Source organism: Nyctereutes procyonoides, unplaced genomic scaffold (assembly GCF_905146905.1).
Source record: "Nyctereutes procyonoides isolate TBG_1078 unplaced genomic scaffold, NYPRO_anot_genome, whole genome shotgun sequence".
Classification (NCBI taxonomy): domain Eukaryota; kingdom Metazoa; phylum Chordata; class Mammalia; order Carnivora; family Canidae; genus Nyctereutes; species Nyctereutes procyonoides.
The window spans coordinates 50,505,294-50,517,178 of NW_026575042.1; the positions used below are offsets into that span (position 1 = coordinate 50,505,294).

General features: G+C 42.4%; 1 protein-coding gene across 4 annotated transcripts in view; it reads left to right on the plus strand.

The window, feature by feature from the left end:
* The window catches only part of KCNAB1 (potassium voltage-gated channel subfamily A regulatory beta subunit 1), a 332,464-nt gene that overhangs the window by 302,477 nt on the left and 18,102 nt on the right, over positions 1-11,885 (plus strand). For all 4 annotated transcript variants that reach the window (XM_055321088.1, XM_055321090.1, XM_055321089.1 and 1 more), the window contains exons 9-10: positions 10,625-10,710; positions 11,366-11,486. In XM_055321088.1, the coding sequence (XP_055177063.1) occupies positions 10,625-10,710; positions 11,366-11,486 (207 nt within the window). The remainder of the gene's footprint in view (positions 1-10,624; positions 10,711-11,365; positions 11,487-11,885) is intronic.

Consider the following 11,885-nt stretch of genomic DNA (forward strand, 5'->3'; position numbering starts at 1 on the left):
TGTGTGCTTCAAATAGCGAAACCAAAATAATGAGCGTGAAATACATAAATATTGGAGGACAAAAGGAAAGAGATATTTCTCTTTGTTTTTTTGAGTATGAGAATCAGTGGGTGAGGTTGGCTTTGGAGAAAGAGTGCAAACCTGGCTTTACCAAGTTTTTCATCTTTCTGAGCCTCAGTTTCTTCCACTATAACACAAATGTAGTAATACTACCTCACAGGGCTGCAGTAGAACTCAAACCCCCAGGACGGAGCCCAGTGCATAGTAAGTCCTCAGCAGAGTGTGAGCCTTCTTCCTGTCCTTCTGTTCTCATTGTACCCGACCAGACCCTTTCTGAGCATGGTGGAAATTGTGGGTTGTCTGCTGAGTGGTCATCTCTGTCTTCTCAGACACCCAAGTTTTCCTGTGGGTAATGACCCTGCCCCCACACCACCAAGTGACACACAAGCCACTTCCTCTCCCCTTGCGGGTCCTCAGTTCCAGTGTAGGCTCCGGGTCGTGGTAAGCCAGTTAGTCCCTTTTTTACCCTTGGCCAGGGTTGCTGGTTGATGTGACTAAAGCGGCCTAAGCGGAGTGAATCTCAGGAGTCAGAACACTGAGGCCAAAGGACCTGCAGAGCATGGACAAGGAAGCACATGGCCATAGATAATGGAGCTACCTTAATGCACAGAGGAAACCAGCATGGGAATAGCAGGGTTAGAAAAAAGTTGGTCCTCAGTGACTTGTTGGAACAGTCGATTCTGAAGATATATGACCTCTACACTTCCAGTGACAAGAGTCAATAAATCTCTTTTATAATTTAAGAACTTTCCATTGAGTTTTTAATAACTTTATATAAAAAAACCCCAAAACCTAACTGATATGCCAAAAGCTAGTTATGTCCTCATTTCTCAGTAAGAAAAACTGCAACCTAAAGATCAAAAGGTTTACGAAATACAAAGATAATCATTCTCAAAGATACCATCTTTAGATCTTTTTTATATATTATGGTTAAATGGGGGGGGTCTCTATAACACCTGTCTTCTCTTTCTGGGTGTTACTGATTAGGTTTTATTGTCCTCCACCAGAATCACCTTCTACCATAATTATTCCTGATATATAGGAAAAGTTTCCCTTAGCTAACTTAAAATTAGAATGAGTCGGTTCTATCAAATCTACATGGCAAGTTAATTTCCTTATTTGTTTCTGCGTACATTTTGTAGATCGTTCATTCTGTTACATTCACTGGGAGGAAAACGGCCTAGTCAAAGTCAGGGTTCATAGACATGTCATCTATGGCAGGGATGACAAACAGCTATAACACTTCAAGAATTTTCTAGGTCAAAATTGTCTTGGCCTTTGCTATAAACTAAGGTTTATGTCACCTTGAAAGTCATATGTTGAAACCTAATTGCTAGTGTGGTGGTGTTAGGAGGTAGGGCCTGTGGTAGGTAATTAGGTCATGAGGTGGAGTCCTCATGAATGGGATTAGTGTCCTTATAAAAGAGATCCTAGCAATCTCCCTCACACCTGTGAGGACACAGCAAACAGATGTCTGTGTACAGACCAGACAGTGAAATAGCAGACACTGAATCTGTCAGAGCTTGATCCTGTCCTTCCCAGCCTCAGACTGTGAGCAGTGAATGTTGTTTAAGCCACGTATGGTATTTTTGTTTTAACAACCCAGACAAAGACAGCCATGTTCTAGGATAAAACCTGTGGGACTTAGTTGATAAGAGCAAAACTTTAAAAGTTTATGGCAGAAGGAAAGAAAATCTTTCTTCTAATTTTAATGTCTTCATTTTTATCAGAGAGAGATCCCACATCAGGAGAAGACCCAAATCTATAAAAACTCCTTTTTTTTTTAAGATTAATAACATGTGCTCACTTCAGCAGCACATATACTAAAGACTAATAACATTGTCAGAGGAAACCCCAGGATGCTACCTTACAAGACCAGTTTCCTGCAATCCACTGATGATATAACTTTTAGCTTCACAGATGAAGATTATAAGTTACGTATCTAGGAAATTTGCACAGCCCTGGAATTTCAGCTCACTTATATTTATTTGTTTAAATCTGTGCTTTGCCTTGCTCCAGACAAAATTTAAGGCAACGAGATTACTCTTATTTTTAGTATTTTTAAGTGAATTAGAATTCATTTCACTGTTCACAAAAACTATAGAATTTGACATGTACAAGAACAGCGATGGAGCCCCTGATTGGCTCAGTTGGTAAGGCGCCCAACTTCTGATTTCAGCCGACGTCATGATCTCAGGGTTGTGGGGTTGGGCTCTGGGTTGAGCTCCATGCTCAGTCAGTGCAGAGTCTGCTTGAGATTCTCTCTCCTTCTCTCTTTGCCTCCCCCACACATACTCTCTCTCTAAACTAAAATCTTTTTATTTATTTTTTTAAAGATTTTATTTATTTATTAATGAGAGAGAGAGAGAGAGACAGAGACACAGGCAGAGGGAGAAGCAGGCTCCATGCAGGGAGCTCGACGTGGGACTCAATCCCAGGACTCCAGGAATATGCCCTGGGCCAAAGGCAGGTGCTAAACCGCTGAGCCACCCAGGGATCCCCACTAAAATCTTTTTTAAAAATTTAAAAAACCTTAGAAAGGAACAGTACTACACTGTACTCATTGTAGACACTATCTCCTTTTTATTAGAAATCTCTTTCCTACTATTTAGTATTAACCAAATAGGTATTACAAACTGATAGTTTAGTAGAAAATAGTTGGGGCCACATTTAGAGTACATTGAAGGAAGAGGTGTGATTTTTTTTTTTATGATCTGTATTCTGCATAATTATTTCTTGGAGAGTATCAGCAGGCAGGAGTGGACAGATTGGAGGATTACAGGGAAACAGTGAGGATGGAGCAGGATGGAAAGATAAGACAGCTATGTCATCGCCTTAGGCAAGTTGCTTGGCCAATCTTCCGGAAGTGTAAAATGACCAACTGCGCTTTGGCGAGGGTTAAAGAGCACATGTCTGGCGGAGGAAGAAGTCCAAGTATGCAGTGTCACATAGCCTCCCCGCTCTCCCTGGGGGGGCTGAGAAGAAATGAGCCGTGTCCCCAGGACAGCAGCATCTGTCCGTTAGGGAAGAGTCACGGCAACTTAAGGCTCTTACTTCAAAGAGCTGCTCTTATTTGCAAGTTCTGCAAATGGAATTTTTTGGTTCTGGAGTGTTTTTCAGTCTGAGATGAGGTGAAAGGTCGAGGGGAAGGTAGGGAAATGCCACCGAACTCAAATCCAATTACATTCTCTCTCAGCCTCCACCTCAACTCATTTATTTTTTCAAGGTGGGGGTTATGCCAAAGAGGGCCGAACCTTGTCCACGTAAGTGGTCCAATGACTCAGTCTGGAACTTAGGAATAACTACTGTTTTTATTTAGGACCTTTGGACTTCAGGTCAAAGACTAAAAGTGTCCCCATTCAAAAACTTACTCCCCGTTTCAGAGTAAGGTTCAGAAATCACATCTGGGCAATCTCAGAGGCTCAGTTCAAAGTGCCTTGGGTCCAGAAAATGCAGCGTGTGGCAAAGCAGAGAGGCTCTTCAGACCAGTGTCCTTAGGGACAGGGTAGCTGCAGGGTGAGGACAGTGCACCGTCCTTGGAGATACACAACTCCATTCTGGGGTCAGAGTTTTGAAAAAGCTTACTTTGAAGTTTACTCACATGGCTCAGTCCCTGTATGGCTTCCTAGTCTCTTGAATCGAGTCTGTTCTGATCATTTTGGCCTATGTCCTCATCCAGAAAGCTTATTCTTTGTAAACTGTCTTGTGAAGATCACTTTTTCTCTGAGCTTCAACAGGTCAGGTGCAGACACAATCTGTTTTTTGCCCCCCTCCTTTTTTTTTTTTTTTCGAAGAATGATCAAATTTGAAGTCTTTCTTCAAGGAAGCAAAGAGATAGCTTACAGTTCCCAAATCATTCATATACATCATGAGCTGTGGTCATCACGTGTTCAATGCAAACGGATGGCTATAACCACACACAAGGCATTTCATGTTCACACACACCGTGGGATTAAGTAAACGCCCTGTTGTTTTTCTGTCCACAACCCACCTTCTCTCACAGCGCACAATATGCAACGCCTTCCAGAGCTTCAAAGCTAGAAGTGGCCTTAGAGACACTCTGCTGAGGACTTGCCCACGTCACTCAGCCTCAGCTTCTTCACCAATGAAATGAGGGTTGAGATACTATCCACCAAAACCGTTTTTAGAAAGATTACCTATGTGCCCAATTAATATGGGTCTGCTCACTTGTGTTGAGGAAACGGAGATCCAGCAAGCTCGAGGGATGTTCCCAAGGTCGTGACAGTGATGGCACAAAAACCAGTGTCTCCCGAATCCTGGTGTGTGCTCTGTGAGGCAGAGGAAGGCGGGCGTTCCTCAACTCTCAGCAAAGCTTTCAGGCTAAACATGGTGTACCACTTAGAGGTACAAATTTGCACTCCGGTGAGAGAGGATAGTTCTCTGTCCCAGACACTCAGCTGAGCACCGACAGAGGATTCTCCTCAGCCAGGATAAAGGATTGATAAAGGAAGGAGAAACCTCTAGGCCACAAAGAGGCTCCATTATAAACCCACCACTACAAACTTCTGAAGTTACATAAGCAAATAAACAATGGAAGCTAAATAAACAGCTGGGTTGGAGTAAAAGTTGTGCCCAAGTGTAGACCTTTTTTTATTATTATCAGTCTCTGTCATTCCTTGGATGAAACCAAGTGCCTACATTTTACCTGTGTCTCAGCCTCCACCGTGGTCCTCTCCTCTGAAAAAAGGAAGGATCCACTAGCGGTTAGGCTGAACCACGTGAAGGGCATTGCCAAGAGTCAGGCATTTCTGAACTCTAAAAATGGCAATTTCATTTGGTTAAAAATATTTGTGAATTAATCTACAAATGTTTTTGTTTTTGTTTTTAAAATGATACCTTTGCTTGATAGGGAATTTTTTCTTTTTTTTCCTTTTTGTATTATAAAACTATAACACATTTATAGGAATTTTACAGGAAACTTGGAAAACAGGAGAACAAAATTTCATACAGTCCCACCTTATCGTGTGGTTATTATTTTGTGTATTTCACTCTCCACATTTTGTAAGCATATTTGAAATATCTATAATTGCTAATATTCAGATTTTTAATTATACCTTAAAACCATGAACTTGTAGCCTGTTTCCTCCTCTAGAATAAGAGGAAATTACAGTGGAATGTATCTGTAAGGTTTCTTTTGTTTTTATCATTCTGTGTCACTATGGCCAGATTAGGTCCATTTTATTTTATCAAAACACTGATTTCTGCATATTTTTATCTGTAGTTCTTATTGTTTACTGTTCATGCAGTATAACTATTTGCTTACAACTTTCAAAGCTCAAAGGAACATTTCCCATGAAAAACAGTTTAATGTCAGCAACTATCTTTTGTAAGAGGGCCAATTAAAAAAATGAACACGTTTATCAACAGATTTTTTTGCAGTCAAAATAAACAGTTTTATTAAGTCCTTTAACATAAAATGCATATTTGAAAACAAAGATGGCCTATGTCACTAAAGAAGAATGTCAACTTCTTTTCTTTTTTGTGACTTAGAATCTGAGCCTATTTGAGAAGAAACAGCTAGGACCACATCCGCTTGCTGCTTACTCAATTTGGGTTACAATTTTAGATTCACAAATTGATACGCACACTTAATCTCATGTCAAGCTTTGAAAAATCCACAGGATCAATATTGTCCTCACTTTACAAATGAGAGAATGGAATCCTTACAGGAACACAATTGACTTGAAGCATTTATAGAAGGCCAGCTGTGTGCTAAGAATACGGGGAGAAAGAGCTTCTGGTGGCCTGTGGGTCACAGAATAATGATTATTTCAACCCAAAAAGGAGCACATAGGGAAAAGTTAATGAAGTTTTTTAATAGGTTGGAAAGTGTTTCTCAAACTTTGGGATTTTAGAGCTAAAGAAAATAACACAGAGGCCTAGGCTCACTGCAGTAGGCTAGGATCTTGACCTCTGCCTTTTCATCAAATTCCTCGGGGGATTTCACTTTATACCAAAGTGTATGTCTACATGTGAGTGCATGTGCGCACGCATGCATAGTGACTGTTCACATGTGCACTAAAGCAAATAATTAAAGGCTAAGTTACAGCATGAAGCATTCGGAGGAGAGAGCAGAGGAAATGTAGAGAGGAAGTTTATACACCCTGAAATGGCCTCCTTGGGAATGGTACAAAGCAGTGGTTCTCAGAACACACCAGAAGTTCTTGGAGGACTGCTTCAAACACCGCTGGGCCCCACCAACCCCCAGAATTTGAAATTCAGTGGGTCTAGAGTTAGACCCTGGAATTTGCATTTCTGACAAGTTTCCAGGTGCTGCTGCCGCTGATGCTGCTGCTCCAGGGGCTACACTTCACAAGGATTGGCATAGACGCACGCAGTGGTTCTAAACCCTGGCTGCTCTCTAGAATTGCCTGGAATGAGTTTTTAAAGTATTGATGATGGGGCTTCACCTAGAGATTCTGGTGTAATAGAACTTCAGTGGAGGGCAGCCCCGGTGGCCCAGCGGTTTGGCGCCGCCTGCAGCCCGGGGTGTGATCCTGGAGTCCCAGGATGGAGTCCCACGTGGGGCTCCCTGCGTGGAGCCTGCTCCTCCCTCTGCCTGTGTCTCTGCCTCTCTCTCTCTCTCTCTCTCTCTCTCTCTCTCTCTCTCTCTGTCTACGAATAAATAAATAAAATCTTTTAAAAAATTAAAAAAAAAAGAACTTCAGTGGAGGTCAGATAGTGTCGTTTGTAAAGCTCGCAGGTGTTTCCATGTGCAGTCCCAGTAGGGCAGCACTGGTGCTGAGGCTTCCCGGAAAACGAGGAGTCATATTCAGACCTGGGTTGCCAGATTTAATCATGTTTGCCTGCAGGGCTTTTCCCAAAGGCAGGTGCATGCGAGGCACACAGTAATCTTCCTAACACCGTTTTCCCACCTGGAATCCATGATGCTTTTAAAAGGTATTTCCATGAGACAGAAGTAAAACCCGCGAGACCCCACTGATTTTTTTTTTTCTTTCAACAATGCTGCCCTCTTGTGTCCTTTAATAGTAGAATCGTATAGAAGCCCACCGGAGCCATCAGTATGGCAATTTCCTGCTGCATAGCTAAACAGCTTGGGGGGGGGGGGGGTTGTTAGATTAAAACAAATTTAGCATTCATTAATTTTTAATCTGTGGCAACATGAGTCTCCAACTGCAGCCCCTCAGTGTTCCAACCATTTTCCCCTGCATTCAGTGCGACAGCCTCGTCCAGGGGTAAGAACTACTAGAGTTTTTTTCTTCATTCGGCCAAACCCTTCTCAGCAGAGCCAGAAGCACAACCAATCAGGGAGCAAGAGATTATCACCAACTAAAGTATTTGGGGCCTCGGAGAGTCTAGCAGCGGTCCGTCGTACTCAGAACCGTTCGTTCTCACCTTGTCCTCAACACCGATCTCTTCTTCACTTGACCTACTAAGAACAGAACTCATCAAGTGGGAGCTCCCATGTCTTCCCACGAGGAGTTCAGCAAACCTTCCGGAGTCCTGCCATGTGGATGCGGCCTCCTCTGCGCCCGTCCTCCATCTCCCTTCATCAGGTCTCCGTCCTCCTCCTGCCCCAGCCCCAGCCAGGATCATCAGCAACTCCCTCTTTTCAAATCACTCTCAGGGGCGTACAGGCTTAATTTTACATCTCCCAACCCCAACGATACAGATGCAATGAAACGCCGGGACACCTGCACCCCGATGTTTCTAGCAGCCATGTCCACAATAGTCGAACTGTGGAAGGAGCCTCGGTGCCCATCGAAAGATGAATGGATAAAGAAGATGTGGTCTATGTATACAGTGGAATATTCCTCAGCCATTAGAAACGACAAATACCCACCATTTGCTTCAACGTGGATGGAACTGGAGGGTATTATGCTGAGTGAAGTAAGTCAATCGGAGAAGGACAATCAGTGTATGTTCTCATTCATTTGGGGAATATGAATAATAGTGAAAGGGAATATAAGGGAAGGGAGAAGAAATGTGTGGGAAATATCAGAAAGGGAGACAGAACATAAAGACTCCTAACTCTGGGAAACGAAATAGGGGTGGTGGAGGGGGAGGAGGGCGGGGAGTGGGGGTGAGTGGGTGACGGGCACGGAGGGGGACACTTGACGGGATGAGCACTGGGTGTTATTCTGTATGTTGGCAAATTGAACACCAATAAAAAAAATTTATTAAAAAAATAAAATAAAATTAGTATAAAAAAAATTTACATCTCCCAGCTGTAAAGTAAGACACCTCTTTGACCCAGGTACCTGCTCAGCTACTGCACCATTTCTCTGCTCCATTCACTTCCAAACTTGGAAAGAGTCTGCTGAGGTTGCATCTAAAGCCTGTCCTCCCCTGCCCCCCCCCCACTGCACCCCTTTCTTCCATCTGCTCCTGCCTGGCTGTGTTCCCATCGCAGCACTGACGCTGGGATGGCTCTCATGGACTGCAGGGACCTCCCCGATGTGCGCCGAAGCCAGCGGACACGGTTTTGTACCCTCTGAGTGCTCACAGTGTTCCACTCTGTGGGCACGGCTCCTTCTTGAGGAACTCTCTGCTCTTGATTCTGAAACATCCCATGCCCTGGATTCCTTCCTGTTCCTCTGCTGCTGAAGAACCAGAACCCTGCAATGGCCTCTGACTCTTGTGCTGCCTTGTAGAACCTTTTCTGTCCCCACGGCAGGCTCCCCTTACATGGTCTCATCCACTGCTGTGGATCTTAATACAGCTAATAAACCGATCAGTACCCTCTTCGCAGAAGCATTGGCTCTGGTTTTGTATCATATCTTGGGTTCAATTTATTCTGTTCACCTCATCAGCTTTTACCAACATGTTTGATTCACCACAATAATCCCCACCACCTAGTGCTGCCGACACTTAATAAATAGTGCTGATGGAATGAGCCCCTGAACTCTGAATGAGATAGGATATGAAAGGGAGGGGGCTGGTAACCATGGAGGATGGGTCCAAGCAGAGCGAATGCGAGCAAATGCTTCTGGGAAGAGGGTTTTTGGTTTTTATTTATTTACTTATCAGAGAGCAAGAGCACAAGCAGGGGGAGCGGCAGACAGAGGGAGAAGGAGAAGCAGGCTCCCAGGGGCTTGATTCTTGGGCCCCTGGGATCACAACCTGAGCTGAAGGGAGACACTTAACTGACTGAGCCACCCAAGTGCCCCGGGAAGAGGTATAAATAATGGCTTTCTACTTCCAGAAATTTCCACCATAGGCACTCATGTCTAGTTGTGGAATAAAGAGAAAATGTTTCATAGAACTTTATAGAACTTTTTTGTATCTCATTTGCTTTATAAAGGGAAAGGAGCTTGTAGCTTTAGTTGCTGAGTAATAACCTGATTTTGGGAGTCTTTTCTTCAAGAAAGAAAAATATTTTTCTTATAAGCCAAATTCTACCTCTGTTGAGTAGACAGTGGTGAGTAAAGGCATTCCCATCTTCCAAACAAAGATACCAAAGGGCAATTTAACAGCCAAACAAGCAAGGAAGCCAAGTCCCTAACCCTGGCTGTCTTGCTCCACATCATGTTCCCTACCAATGTAGATAGTCCTTGCCGGTGAGAAATAAAATAAGAACACATCCACCTTGACTCAACTTGGAGAAAAGGATTTGATTTTTCTGAAGGACATGTACCCTACAGGCATTAGTAGGACACAGAGAAGTCTGAGCCCTGCAACCCCTTGAAAATGTCAAATGACCTGGCATGCTGGGTGTTTGAGCCACTTTGTGGAAGAAACCCAGCCATGCCTTTGACTTTTCATGCCATTGAACTTGGACTCTCCATGCTCTCTGGTTTTGTATCCAATCTAGCTGGTGCCAAGAGGATTAGCTCAACTCCAGCTCCCTGTGGAAAGGATTCATTCTCCTGTTTAGGAAATGTGATGTCAAGCTGAAAGAAGCTGATGAGCAAACTCCGCGGAGCCATAAAGCAGGCCTTGGTGAACTGCATTACATGGATGTCTCAGAATAAAATTTAGTTTGAAATGGTCAAGGACAGGGTGTGCCATTGTGGGCTGGGAGCCGCTGTGGCTCAGCTGTTTGTACAGCATTTAATATGTTTATCTTTCTGCTAAACATATTGTTGTTGAGTCATCTCTATTGCACAGACACCCTGTGTGAGGCCCAGCTCTGCAAATCCAACACACACAGACAGGCCTTCTATCTTCAATGACCTTACAGTCTACAAAGTCAAAATAAATGCTTCCTCTTACTTCTCACTTTGATGAGTAAGGTACCCAGGTTTTGAGAAAGGTTAATCATACGTTCTTTTATCAGGGCAGCAACCATGAAGTAATAAAAGTAAAGGAAGAACTTAAATGACCATTATGTCTTTAAGATCATTTAGTAGTATTGCTGCAAACTGAAAATGGAAAGCTGGTTTACCCAAAAGTACCAGCAGCCTCCAAACCATCAATATTTCATGTTACACTATCATGTTGTCACCACTGTCAAAGTAATTACATTAATAAAACAAATAATGCCATTAAACTTCAAAGTTTGGACAGGAAAAAAAAAGACAAAGATTACATATGTCTGAAAAGTAGAGAAACTAATGAAATGCTGTTTGTCCTTCCTTAGAAATTGTTCGAGCCATGACACATGTGATAAACCAAGGAATGGCCATGTATTGGGGGACCTCGCGGTGGAGCGCCATGGAGATCATGGTAATTTCATTTCTATTTTTAAATGGCCATTAAATACTTAACTGTTTTTCAGGCACTAGATGTAAATTACAAGACCTTTTGCAAATTTTCCTAACAATCACCATGACATTAGACTGCTATGATCATTCTGTCATTCCAGAGATGGATATGGGGCTGGATCTCATCAGCTCAGAATACAACAGGGAAGGTGTTGGTCTCTAGCAGGAATCATAGTCTAGCGTGTTCTTCAGGGGCAAGAGGATACAGTGGACTTCCCAGCTAAGGAGATACGTGAACAAAACAACCTGGCTTCCTTTTTTAAAAACTGTATTAAAGGACTCTACTGCTAACATGCTAATGACTCATCATTTTTATATGTTAGTTTGAGTTTTATTTCTTTAGGAACCTAAATTATGGGTATTGCCATGGACTATTATGATTCACAGCTTGACTAATTTGCCCTGACTTCACTCAATCCAGACCCTCCCAAAGAATAATAAGGATTTCCCACATTTGATATTGTTCTTAGTGAAATTGATGATCATAACTTTGTTTATTATTTGGCATCTTGGTTTGTATTGATTTTCCTAAAACTAAGTTTTCTCATGCATACGAATCACAGAGCAGCCTTATTTCTCATGGGTATAAATTCAGTTGCAATCTTATTTCTCCCTAGGAAGCCTATTCTGTAGCAAGGCAGTTCAATATGATCCCACCGGTCTGTGAACAAGCTGAGTACCATCTTTTTCAGAGAGAGAAAGTGGAGGTTCAGTTACCAGAGCTCTACCATAAAATAGGTAATCTTCACAATCAAATTTACTGATTATTTTTAACAATAAGAGTATCAGTGATCTGGAAAAAAATGTTACTGAAATGCTTTCCTTAATGTTCCTAATTAACATAGAAATTGTGAGGACTATTCATTTCAGAGAATGTAAAAGAATCAGATGTGCCTATGGGGGTAGTCTATAGAGTATTACTGATGAAATCCAAGCAGTTGTAAATTGTGACTGGTATTTAAACTGTACTCAGTAAGTGTTCAAAAAATGCATACAGAAAGAAGGGCAGAAACAATGAAGAGACCCATTTTTTTCATTGGGTACTTCTCTAACCAAAGCATGCATCTTTGACTAGATTATAACTGCCTTACCAAAAAAAAAAAAAATTATGGATAGATACATCTATATCTTCTACTC